The following is a 13,010-nucleotide window of genomic DNA, read 5'->3' on the forward strand; positions in this document are numbered from 1 at the left end:
CAGTTCAGTATTTATATGATCGTTTTTGTATGGTAGCTGTGTGGTGTTGGGCCAAAACACATAATAAGTCCCTGTGTGCGGGTACTGTTCTGAGTTCTTCAGGTATATTAGTCATTTAATCCTCAGACATTCTAGGAGGCAGACAGATACTGTCCCCATGTTAGAGGTGAGGAAGCAGAGAGCTCAGGTAATTTCTCAAGGTCCTAAGTGGCAAAGCCAGGATACAAAGCTAGGTGGTTTGATTCAGAGCCCACGCTCTTCACTTACTGCCTCCCCCCACAGCATGGGCTCGCTCACTCTCATCCGTCTCCCTCCCCCTTGTTGGTCTCCACTTCCCGTCTGGCCTTCTGCAGAGCAGTTTCTCTACAGAACAGGTGGGGTGGTCATAAAGTGCAGGTCTTAGCATGTCAGTCCCCTGTGCATAAAGGCCAGAGTCCTTTCCTTCAGTGCTCTCCCTTTCATCCCCGGCCACTGGCCTGTTTGCTGTGTGCTGTTCTGCACGCTGGGATTCTAGATGCTCTGTGCCTTCTCCTGCCTTCGGGTCTCTGCATATGCTGTTCGTCTGTTTGGACAGCTCTTCATCATCTCTCCCCCACCCCTTTCCTAGGTAGTAACTCCTGTTCATCCCTTGAACTTAACTCAAATGTCTCTTCATGGAGAAACCTTATCTACTGTCAGAGAACATATCAAACCCCCCAGGTGATATCCTTTCACAATTTGCCATAACTTTTCTTTATGATAAATAGCATGATAAACCATGAGTTATTTGTGGGATTATTTGATTAATATTTACCTCTAACCCTAGACTCTAAATTTCTTGGGTTAAGGGGCTTCTTTGTCTTGTAACAGCATATTTCAAGCACATTGTCTATTTATAATAGGTGCTCAGTAAATATTTGGAGAGGGGCGCCTGGGAGGCTCAGTCCGTTGAGCGTCTGCCTTCAGCTCAGGTCGTGATCCCGGGGTCCTGGGATCGAGCCCCGCATTGGGCTCCCTGCTTGGTGGGGAGCCTGCTTCTCTCTCTCCCACTCCCCCTGCTTGTGTTCCCTCTCTCGCTGTGTCTCTCTCTGTCAAATAAATAAAATCTTTAAAATAAATAAATAAATAAATAAATAAATAAATATTTGGAGAATGAATGAATGTCGATCGCACACATCTACAATGAAATTCCCACAGCTGCACTCCGTCAGCACTGGAATTTACAGCATCAACAACCATTGTTTGATTTGAGGGTGGAGAAGAGAGGCCCTACAGCATGGGCAACTGGGCATGTGTGCACAACGCCCCCCCGCCCCCCAGATCTGCACATCCATAGGGTGTCCCTGCCTGTGAATGGGGAGAGAACACTCCTCGCTGCCCACTTTCCTGAGACATGGCCAGTCCTACTATAAGGGGAGCCAATGGGGCTCTGTGATCCTGTAAACATCCTTCAGCCTCACAGGGCTGGAAGAATTCTCCCACACATTGTTTAGTCAACGATTTCTACTTACCCTTTAAGACTCAGCATTAAGGTTATCTTCTCTGAGATGCCCTTCTTCCTTTGGTAGTCAGGACTCTTTTAACTGAAATCACCAGAAACTGAATTCCAAAGAGATTGTTGAAATAGAAAATTTACTGGGGTGCCTGGGTGGCTCAGTCGGTGAAGCATCCAACTCTTGGTTTTGGCTCAGGTCATGATCTCAGGGTCGTGAGACTGAGCTCCGCATGAGACTCCGTACTCATCAGGGAGTCTGCTTGAGATTCTCTCTCCTTCTGCCCCTCCCCCCGCTTGCACACTCTCTCTAAAATAAATAAATCTTTTTTTAAAAAAAGGAAAGAAAGAAAGAAAGAAAATTTATTGGCAGGATGTCAAGTTATCCCATGTAGCCTTGGGATGTTCGAGGGCAGCTGGGCTTCAGGAATTCAAACACAGCCTTGAATCGCTCTCTGCATCTCTTTCTTTGTATGCCAGCATCATTCTCTCAATCCTGCTTCCACAAAGTAGGAAACATGGCTGTCAGCCCCCACTTCACACATCTTGCAGCTTCACTACCAGAGAGGAACTGCCTGTTTCCTTATTTGCTATTCAAAAAGTCCTGGGGGAGAATTTTTTGGCCGATCAGTAATGGCCAGGGCAGCAGGGTCATGTGCTATAGATAGGGCCTTTAGGGGACCACAGTTATGCTTCCAGAGACAGGGCCAAGTTTCCACATCTGTAACGTGGGGAAGTAAGTATTTCTTCCAGTGGTGCCTGGCGCCTGGCACATTGTTCAGGTGTAATCTTTGGGATTCCTCATCATGGGTGGAAGCCTGGGAGGGGAGTGTCACCGACAGGAAGCTTGGCTGGAGCTGTGCCACCTGTGTGTAAGAGGGGCTTCCCACTTAGGACAGAGGCTTAGAGATCACCAATATTCACTCTCCTCCTATAAGTGAACTAATTTTCAGCTTAGCACATGGCCAACCAGATAACCATTTTCCCAGTCTCCTTGTGCTAGCGTGGCCAAGAGACTACATTTTAGGCAATGGGATATAAACAGAGTATGTACATCTTACGGGAAGCATCTTCAGAGGCAGTCGAGTGCCCTTCTTTACCTCTCTGTGGACTGGAATGTAGACATGATGGCTGGAGTTAGAGCAGCTGTCTTGTACATTGAAGGGGAAACTGATGACAGCAGGGTGACAATGTATAAAGAGCATGAAGTTAGCATGCTGCATAGGTCTCTGTGTGGGAGAAATAACTGTTTCAGCCACTGTTATTTTGGCATTTGGGTTTCTCACCGCCAAACTTAATACTGCATCATTCCCATGCAGGAGAGGAGTAAAAGTTTCTGTTACCAGTAGCAGTAAGTAGCAGAGCCCATAGATGACCTTCCACCTGCAGATCTATCAGCAACAGTGTCTGCCCACATCCACGGTTCAGTTGTCTGGGGAATGCTGGTTCCTGCCTTCCCCGCCCCATCTTTCTTCCCAGTGTGTTTTCCCACAGTACATTTCCTGCTCTGTCTGCCCACCCTGAAGCGGGAATCTGAGTCCATGTGGCTCTGCTTCTGCTGGCCAGGCCCCTCTCCACACTCTTTTCCTCTGCCACCATTATCAAGTGGCTCCTTCTATTTGCTTTGGCCAAAAGAGGGTTATTTGACATGGACCGTAGGCTAGGGCCTCTATGGTGGGATTTCTGGATGCTGTGTGTTTTTGTGGGCCATTGTATAGGCACATGTGTGCTTTGTATGCCTGGGTTTGTGGCCAGTGCCAGCATTAACAGTCAGAATGGATGGTGACCAAAAGAACAGAGCAGGGTCTGGAGGTCATCCTGCTGTGGGTGGCCAAGGTGCAGGGGGACACTCAAAGGCTTGGGGCAGCTGTTTTTAACTGTTACAGACCTAGGTCAGTATTTTAACAAGTAGTTCAGATACACTGTGTACACTACCTAAATATTAGCTACAGTAGTATCAGCATGTGTGTGTGTGTGTGTATAAGACTTGGGGTGCTGGTACAACCCAAGGAGAAGGCCATGAGGGGTGTAGGACTCTCCCAAAGGCTGGTCCTGCTCTCTGACAATGGCAGAAGGTACAGAGGTCACCTAGGTTCTTGACAAACAGGCTGGGGCAGACAAGTGTGCTGGGGACAGGGGCTGACCTCTTCAAGAAGCAGAAGAGACCTGGGACCTCTAGGGGAGCGTGTGACAGGGTTGAGGAGCACTGGAGCGATGGAGAAGACATCAGATTCAAAATAGGGAGGTCAGGGCAAAATCCCCACCACATCCACCCACCACCAACCACCTCACCAGAGTCCCCAAAGACACTGGCTCACTTGGCTGAGTTGGGCTAGAGCTTTTATTCATGTCACATCCTCCACTCCCAAAACTGTTCTCTAGCCTGAAGCTTCATGACTTAAGAGGCTGCTATGGGGGTCAGCATTTGCCATCCTTCAGGATCTGGATGTCCTCTTTGGTTTTCCTAGGATCACAGGAGACAAAGATGAGGCCCATCTCATCAGGGACTGGAACAAACCCTTCAGGGACCCTGCTTGGCCCAGTCTATCCAGACACTCTGCTGAGCTCTCCCCACCTCCCCCACCCATTGTAGTAGATACAGGGCACGTCCTGGGGGTCCCTGGGCACACCTTCCATAGCTTTTCCCTCTTGCACACCCTCCCCTGGGAGATCTGAGCTTCCCGGGATGTCTGATGTTGTCTGATGGCTACTGAATCTGTCTCCAGCCCTGACTCTGTCTTGAACTCTAGCCACACCTCCCCCAGACATCATTGCCCCACAAACCACCTAGACCCTCACTGCCTCCCAGCTAAGTTAGGAAAGTGTCCTGTCGCTCTCCTGCCTCTCTGTCCAGAGTGCTGTAGCTTCTGAAGACTGTCTTCTCTTCCATGATCTCACTTAGTTCTGGCCCAGCCCAAGGGTTTTATTAATGAAGAAAGGAGATCGAATAGGTGATCAGACATACCAAAGTCACGTTCTGGCCCTTCTCACCTCTCAAGACTCATTTCTTGCCTCTCCCCACTCAGTCTTTAAACTTTATACTCCAGCATATCCAATTTCTTATATTTTCTCAAATACAAACATTTCTTTCCCTTTTAGACCTTTCCAAACTCATTTCACTACTTGGAATTACCTTTCCTTCTTCCTTTTTTTTTCCAAGCTAATTTCAACTTATCTTTCAGAGCTGAGCTGGAAAGTCTTCCCTGCCCTTGTCCTTGCCCTGCACTCACAGAACCCTGGGTGCCCCCATCTGAGCCTTGAGCATTCTATGCTACACAGTTGGTGGACCATTAGCTTGGCTTTCTCCTTAAACCATATGCCCCCAGAAGGCCAGGGTTGCTGTCTAGCTTATGCCCTGTTGTATGCCCAGTGCCTAGCATATAGTAGATGTTCAATAAATAATTGTTGGCTGGAGGAATAAATGAACAAATGAAGTCACCTAGTCGGTCAAGCGCAGAACGAGGGAAAGAACCCAGGGTTTCTGCACCCTCCCCAACCCCCTACTAGTTGTGGCTTTGTACTTAGAACCATGTGCTTTCTTTGAAATATACTTGTGCTCATTCTGTTCGGGCCAATGTCGGAGGACTCTTCTCAGTCCAAGGTGTGTGAAGGAAGAGGCAGGTCAAGTCTTGCTCCTTTCACACTTGAACGTACCGGAAGTGGGGCCCACCCAAGCAAGCTGAGGGGAAGGAGTGGGGTGGACTTACAGCCGGATCAAACAGATCTGACATTCATTGTTATACGTAACACCATCGGTGCCACAGACCAGGTTGGATGTCTGGGAACAGACAGGAAACTCTTCCATGTGCTCACAGATGGGCTGTGAAAGAGAGGAAGTGGGGAGGGCACTCAGAGATTCAGAGGCAACAAGGAGGGACCCAGGGACTTTGCTTGGAGTCAGGGGCCCCAGGGAAGAGCCAGATTCTAGAAGGCCCCAGTGTTGGTCCAGTGGGCGTGAAACTAACCACTCAGGGCCCCCTGGTATGTTTGTGGCTGTGTACACAGGTGTGTATCTGTCTGCTGAACCCAAGTGTGCGGGCATCCAGGTATATGTCTGTGTGTCGGGTGAGTTTATGCCCTCAAGCTCCTAGGACGGGTTCACACACTTCTCAGAGGGTCTAACTAGAACCGCTGCTGCTAGTCCTCATGAGGACCCCTGGAGACAGAACCACCAGCATTCCCAGGGGGCCCCTCCTCACTGAGGGCTCCTCCACTCACCCTGGCTGACATGACCCATCAGGCCCCTGGTACGGGAAGGCTGGAGAAATGGAACAAGGCTTGGGTCTTAAATGAGGCTAGTCTGAAAGAGTTTCAGGGCAGGCCTGAGGTCAGGGTGGAAGCTGGGTCAGGACTGGGATCGGAGCGTGGGACAGAATGGGGTGAAAGAGGCAGCCTGGGGCGGTGGTCACAAGACCGAGAGCCTGACTTCTGCACTGATGAGCTGTGTGAAGTTGTGAGAGCTGTCTCCACTCTTGGGGCCTCAGTTTCCTCCTCTGCAAACACTGCAAATGAATAATAGTATTCTTCTCACGTAGGGTTAATTGAAATCATGTATGTAGAAGTACTTGGCTCTTTGGCACAATAATAGGCCTGGGTCTGATGGGCTGACAGTGAAGATGCTAGGCTGCTGGATGGGAAGGTGGCTTTGAGCCTCCTTGCGCACCTTGGTGAAGGCTGGGTTGAGGGTCTCAGGAAGGCCAGCACCACTGCTTTGGGATCCCTGGGGACATCAGACCCAGGGCCAAGGTGGAGCCAGGGTTCAGGGCCAACTTGGTGTCTGTCCTCCAGAGTGAAGGGATGGATGAACGATGGGGTGTGGTTGGGGGAGGCTGGCACACACCAGGGGGGCCAGGGTACCTCTGGCCTGAACCCCGTGGCCTGTCCATCTTTACTACACAAAGCAGAGAGCATGCTCAGTCCTGCTGAGCCTGGGCAGGGGATTTCACTGGAGACCAGGTTGGGGCAGATCTCTTGAGGTCCTGGAAGCCAAGTTCGAGACCTTGGCAAAGGGGCTGGGCCAACTCAGCCTGGAAGGGCTAACCTGGGGAGCATGCAGGCTCACGAGGCCACCCTAGCCACGTTGGAGCCATCAGTTATTTGAGCGGGAGTTTACAGAAGAAAAATGCTGGCTTCCTAGCATGGATGCAGAAGGAAGGCCACGACAGCCCCCTGGGGCCCAAACTGGAAGCGGCTGCCTTACCATCCTTGGGGAAATGAGTTTTGCCGCCGACACTGGCACTTCTGAAAGGCAAAAATGCAAGAGTTAGGTGATGGCGGCTCTAGGCGCAGGTCTGGCATCTGAGGACTGTTTCAGGAGACCTGTTCCAGCTCCTGCCCAGTCTGGAATTCTGAGAGGCATTGAGGTATTGAATCACCAGACTGTGGGGAGTCCCAGAAAGCTGATGTGACTTTGGGTTGTTAGAACAGAGACACAAAATCTAGAGTTGGGAGGTGACAGTCCAGCCTGATCTTATTAGTCAGATCCCACTGGGATTGTTATATCCCACATAATAAGATAATTCAGTTAGTATGTACCAGGCATTGAGAACACATGATCTTAACTCCTCTTCACAGCTCTATCACTGTTGTGTAACAGGGAGGGAAGGAGACAGTGGTGGATGCCATGGTCTGCTCCCCACATCCCACCCGCAGGCAGGACTGGGGTGCTCATTTCCTCAGCTGCCGGGAGTATTGGCCACTCATAGTGAGTCCCTTCCTAGAAATTACTCTCAGAGAACAGAGTGCCTCACCTGGTCACATCCCCTACCCAGGAACATACTACATGGAAGGGGCATCTTGGGCCAAGGTCAAAGGCAGCCTGGGATAAATACAGCTTTCTATGTGACATTCTAGAACAGGCCAAACTAATTTATGGTGGGGAAAAAAAAGCAGTGGTTGCCTCGAGAGTGGGGTAAGGGAGGGGATTGACCAGCATGAGGGAAGTTTCTGGGGTGTTGGAAATGTTTTTGTTTTGGTTTGGTTTTTAATTTTTATTTTAAATAGGCTCCACACCCGGGGCGCCTGGGTGGCTCAGTTGATTAAGCGACTGCCTTCGGCTCTGGTCATGGTCCTGGAGTCCCGGGATCGAGTCTCGCATCGGGCTCTCTGCTCGGTAGGGAGTCTGCTTCTCCCTCTGACCCTCCCCCTCTCATGCTCTCTCTCTCTCTCTCTCAAATAAATAAATAAAATCTTTAAAAAAAAAAATAGGCTCCACACCCAACATGGGGCTCGAACTCACAATCCTGAGATCAAAGTTGCATGTTCTACCGACAGCCAGCAAGGTGCCCCAGAAAGGTTTTGTATTTTTTTTTTTAAGATTTTATTTATTTATTTGTCAGAGAGAGAGAGAGAGCACGAGGAGGGGCAGAGGGAGAGGGAGAAGCAGGCTCCCCACTGAGCAGGGAGCCCGATGTGGGGCTTGATCCCAGAGCCGAAGGCAGATGCTTAACCGACTGAGTCACCCAGGCATCCCCGTTTCGTATCTTGATAGAGGTTTGGGTTACACAGGTACATGCATTGTCAAAATTCATTGAGCGATAGATTTATTTATTTCATGGTACATAGCTGTTAGGGGACAAAAAAGCATTAAAAAAATATAAAGGCCTTCCACGGCTCCTTGTAGTTGCTAAGCTCCTTTATCTTATGTTTAGGGCCCTGCATGAGCTGACTGAAAACTTCCTCCTGGACTCACTTCCTAGGATACTCCCCATGTCCCTATGCCTCTGTTATTCCTGTCTGCTCATTCTTCAGGACAGGCTCTGCTTTGGCTTATCCTGTTTCCGTCTGGTTGAAACGTCCTCATCCCCCTTCTACTGATTCTATCTTCATTTCAAGGCTCAGATGCTACTTCCCAGTGAAGCCTTCCCTGATGTCCCCCAGGGTTTCCCGAGCAGACCTGGATTTAGGCCCCAGTTTTTGTCCATTTGGGCTGCTAGAACAAAAACCCATAAACTGGGTGTCTTATAAACAACAAACATTGATTTCTCACAGTTCCGGAGGCTGGGAAGTCTAAGGTCATGGTGCTGGCAGATTTGGTGTCTGGTGAGGGCCCTCTTCCTGCTTCAGAGCTGGTGCCTCCTTACTGTGTCCTCACATGGTAGGAGGGGCAAGGGAGCTTTGTGGGGTCTCTTTTATAAGGGCACTCATCCTGTTCATGAGGGCTGTACCCTTATGACCTAGTCACCTCCCAAAGCTCCCACCTCCCAATACCATGACCTTGGGGATTAGGGTTTCAGCATATGAATTTTGGGGCCACAAACATAGCAGCTTCTTTCATACCACCACAGGCTGTCCCACTCATTGGGTCACTCCTGCCTCTCATGGACCTGAGTTCCTTGGGGCTCCTATGCTTCTGCTCCCATGTGGCAATGCCCCTAACATAGTGGGTGTTCAGGAATTGACGACTAAAGTGCATTGTGGGGAGGCGGAGTGCAGAACCCTGTGGTATCAGAGCTTCTTCCTGGAGGATGTGGGAAAAGGTTGCATTTACTCTCAGCCTGCCCTTGAACCCTGTCCTCACTCAGCCCCGGCAGGAATCTGAAATGGGCACAAGGACTGTCTTCCGGACAGGCCTCCTCAGTGTTCCCAATGGGACAACTGCTCAGGGAATGGGAATGGATGCCAAGCTGGGAGTAAGCAGGTTAGCTGGGCCAGAGCCCCCAGACCCATTCTCTGTTGCCCCAGCCCCTAGGACTATGTCCTCAGCTAGGGAAATGGGAGTGGGACTGGCCATGAGGTCAGTGGCCTTCTAGAAGGGTCCTAAGTAGTCTCCCTGCTTCTCCCTTTAGTCTGTTCTCAACACAGCAACTAGAGTGATCCTTTTAACACACAACTCTGCTCAAAATTCCTTTTTTTTTTTAAAGATTTTATTTTTTATTTGTTTGACAGAGAGAGACACAGCGAGAGAGGGAACACAAGCAGGGGGAGTGGAAGAGGGAGAAGCAGGCTCCCCGCTGAGCAGGGAGCCCGTTGCGGGGCTCGATCCCAGGACCCTGGGATCATGACCTGAGCCGAAGGCAGACGCTTAACAACTGAGCCACCCAGGCACCCCCTCTTTTTTTTTTTAAGCCAAGAGTTAGATGATGTTTACCTTAATATTAGAACCACATAATGAGGGGCACCTGGGTGGCTCAGTCGTTAAGCGTCTGCCTTCAGCTCAGGTCATGATCCCAGGGTCCTGGGATCGAGCCCCATGTCAGGCTCTCTGCTCAGCAGGAAGCCTGCTTCTCCCTCTCCCACTCCCCCTGCTTGTGTTCCCTCTCTCGCTGTGTCTCTGTCAAATAAATAAATAAAAATCTTTAAATCTAAAATCTTTTTTTTTTTTTTAAGATTTTATTTATTTATTTGAGAGAGAGAGAATGAGAGAGAGCACATGAGATGGGGGAGGGTCAGAGGGAGAAGCAGACTCCTTGCCAAGCAGGGAACCTGATGCAGGGCTCGATCCCAGGACCCTGGGATCACGATCTGAGCCAAAGGCAGACGCTTAACCAGCTGAGCCACCCAGGCACCCCTGCTCAAAATTTTTTAGTGTCTCCCATTTCACTCAGGGGGAAAGCCAAGTTCTCACATTGGCCTTCAAGGCCTTACCCAGTATAGTTCCCCGTTGCCTCTGCCATTGCTCTGCACCCTGCCTCTCATTCCCCTCCAGCCACACTGGCCTCCTCACCATACCTCCAACGCTCCAGCCATGCTCCTACCTCAGGGCCTTTGCCAGTCCCCTCTGTCTGGAACCCTCTTCTCCCAGATATCCACACGGCTCACTCACTTGCCCCCTTCAAGCCTTGCTCTAGGAGAGAACCCCCTGATTTTTTTTTTTTTAAAGATTTTATTTATTTGAGACAGAGAGAATGAGAGACAGAGAGCATGAGAGGGAGGAGGGTCAGAGGGAGAAGCAGACTCCCCGCCGAGCAGGGAGCCCGATGTGGGACTCGATCCTGGGACTCCAGGATCATGACCTGAGCCGAAGACAGTCGCTTAACCAACTGAGCCACCCAGGCGCCCGAGAACCCCCTGATTTAACGTGGCAGTCCTCTCTTCACCCTGCCCAATATTTTTTTCTTTAGCCTTTATCACCTTCTAACATTGCACCTATCTTGTTGTCCATTCCCTTCCAACCTACCCCACTGGATTTAAGCTCCATCAGGGTAGTTCTCTTTCTATTTGCTCACTGATACATCTTAAGGGCCCAGAACAATGTCTGATACATGGTCAGTGTGAGGCCACAGAGGTGCTCCAGGCCTTGAGAAGGCCCCACTCCAGCATGTGTCTGGCCCGGGACAAGGGCTACCCTTGGCTCACACAGCTGCTGTCAGTCCCACAAGCATCGCCTGTCACAGCAGACAGGAGCTCAGAGGACCCAGGCCAGGCTTCCTTCAGCACCCACCACCTGGCAGCCAGCAGACTTATCTGTCTCTCCCGAGATAGGCCTGCTCCCTGTTGCTCCCCACATCTCTCGCCGAGGAGTCGCTTAGAGCAGCTTTGAACTAGGACTTCCTATGCTACAGCTGGAGAAACAGAGGCCCCAAGAGAGGAGGGGCTTTTGCAATTTGGGGCCAGAGTCGGGATTTGAACCCAGGTTTCTTTTCTCCTAGCCCAGGGCTTTTCCCACCACAGTGGAGAGGTACAGAAAGAAGGGTTAGGCAGAACACCGAGGCCTCACAGGATGCTCCAGGCCCTGTCTCTGCCCCCACCACAGGCCCATCTACCAACACCAAGCCTCAGAGAATCCAGGCTCTGTCCACTCACCCCTGTCCACAATGAGGAGGGCGGCCAGGGCGACCACCCACAGGCAGATGGCCATGCTGATCCTGGGCTGATATGGTCCAAGCCAGCCGGGGCCTGTTTATAAGGCTGATCCCCACCCTTATCTTATCTAGGGCCAGATGGGGAGGCTGGGAGCGGCATCCACAGTAGTATCTGCACCGTGGCACCAGAGATGCTGAGCTTGTGGGGGCCTGGGGCTGTGCCTGTGGAGCTGGCAGGTTTCCAGAGTGAGGCAAAGCTTGGGCAACCTCCAAAGCTGCCGCCAGTCAGGGCTGGAGCACGAGGGAGAGGGAAACTGAAGTAGAAAAACAGAGACACCAAGTCAGAGAGACAGAAAGAGGAGAGAAAGATCAGAAGGAAAGAGAAAAAGAAAAGCGGCCACTGGAAGGGGGTGAGGCAGAGAAGAGGGGCTGGAGCCATGGGCTCCTTTGTCGTTGCCACCAAGCAACTGCAACGGCCCCAAAGAAGCTTTCCTTCCTGAGGCCCGTTTACCCCTGCACCACGTGGAGGTCCTGATCAGCCCCTCCTTCCTGGGGCTGCTGGGAAGTGACAGTGGGGACAGCAGATGGGAAAGCATTTTGCAGAGGATGAAGTGAGGTGTAAATATAAATGAAAATGGTTCTTTTCATTCTTCTTTTCCCACCATGAAAGGGCACAATTGATACGGGGGGCGGGGAGCAAAATAAAACATAAAGATGCCCTCAGGGCAGCTGGGTGGCTCAGTTGGTTAGGCATCTGACTCTTGGTTTCGGCTCAGGTCATGGTCTCAGGGTCGTGAGACTGAGCCCCATGTTGGTCTCCATGTTGGGCATGGAGCCTGGTTGAGATTGTCTCTCTCCCTCTCCCTCTGACCACCCCCCCCACCCCTCACACTCTCTCTCTAAAAAAAAAAAGATGCCCTCATGTTTTGCATGTATTTTATTCCATTTGCATTGTAATGGGTTAAATACAGACAAGATTCTTTTCAAGAAAAATCAGTATATAAAACTCCCCAGGGGTACCTGGGTGGCTCAGCCATTAAGTGTCTGCCTTAGGCTCAAGTCATGATCCCAGGGTCCTGGGATCAATTCCCACATCAGGCTCCTTGCTCAGCAGGAGTCTGCTTCTCCCTCTCCTCCCTGCTCGTGCTATCTCTTGCTCTCTCTTGCTCGCTCTCAAATAAATAAATAATATTAAAAAAATAAAAAATAAAATTAAAATAAAAAATAAAAAAATAAAACTCCCCCATACTGATACAATATATATGAACGAGATATTTGGTTATCTGCTTTCAAAGAATTTCTGATTTATAAATAGAATAATAAAATTTTAATTATATATGCATTTCTCTAATTAATTTAGATTAGTGATTTTTAGCTCCATCTACAGATTCAATTTCCCTGGGGAGAATTTACTACTACAGACGCTGAGCCTCTTCCCAAAATACATGAATCAAAGTTTCAATGTTTTTTAAAATTCTTTTTATTTTGAAAGATTTCAAGCCTACAGGTAAGTTGTAAGTTAAATGAGTCAATGGGAAGGATTCTTATTCAAGAATAGCCCCTTTGGGGGCTCTAGGCAGCCAGCCAGACAGTCAGCCCTACAAACTGATAGAGGCCCCAGATCTGCAGCCAAGCCCAGCCGCAGGTCTGTGACTCAGCTTCAAGATCCTCCTGCCCCTCCTCAGGAAACTCACAGGCCTGCCTCTGAGGCAGGTGGCAGCTACCCTTTCATTGCTTAGCCAGGCAGAGCAAATATTTAACGATGATTTCCTGCCCTAAAGCAAAAACATCTCATA

The 13,010-nt window shown here is 50.1% G+C and overlaps 1 protein-coding gene across 1 annotated transcript; it reads right to left on the reverse strand.

Annotated features, from left to right (window-relative positions):
- Positions 1-3,794: 3,794 nt before the first annotated feature.
- On the reverse strand, positions 3,795-11,863 carry SPINK4 (serine peptidase inhibitor Kazal type 4). Its single transcript, XM_035016489.1, has 4 exons — positions 11,216-11,863; positions 6,672-6,712; positions 5,179-5,291; positions 3,795-3,935 (listed from the first exon to the last, which is right to left on the reverse strand). Exons 1-4 carry the CDS (start codon positions 11,268-11,270, stop codon positions 3,890-3,892), a joined length of 255 nt encoding a protein of 84 aa, XP_034872380.1. The 5' UTR covers positions 11,271-11,863; the 3' UTR covers positions 3,795-3,889.
- Between the last annotated feature and the right edge of the window lie 1,147 nt (positions 11,864-13,010).

The sequence above is a fragment of the Mirounga leonina genome, unplaced genomic scaffold (genome assembly GCF_011800145.1).
Source record: "Mirounga leonina isolate KUSES-001 unplaced genomic scaffold, KU_Mleo_1.0 Mir_170, whole genome shotgun sequence".
In the NCBI taxonomy this organism is placed as follows: Eukaryota; Metazoa; Chordata; class Mammalia; order Carnivora; family Phocidae; genus Mirounga; species Mirounga leonina.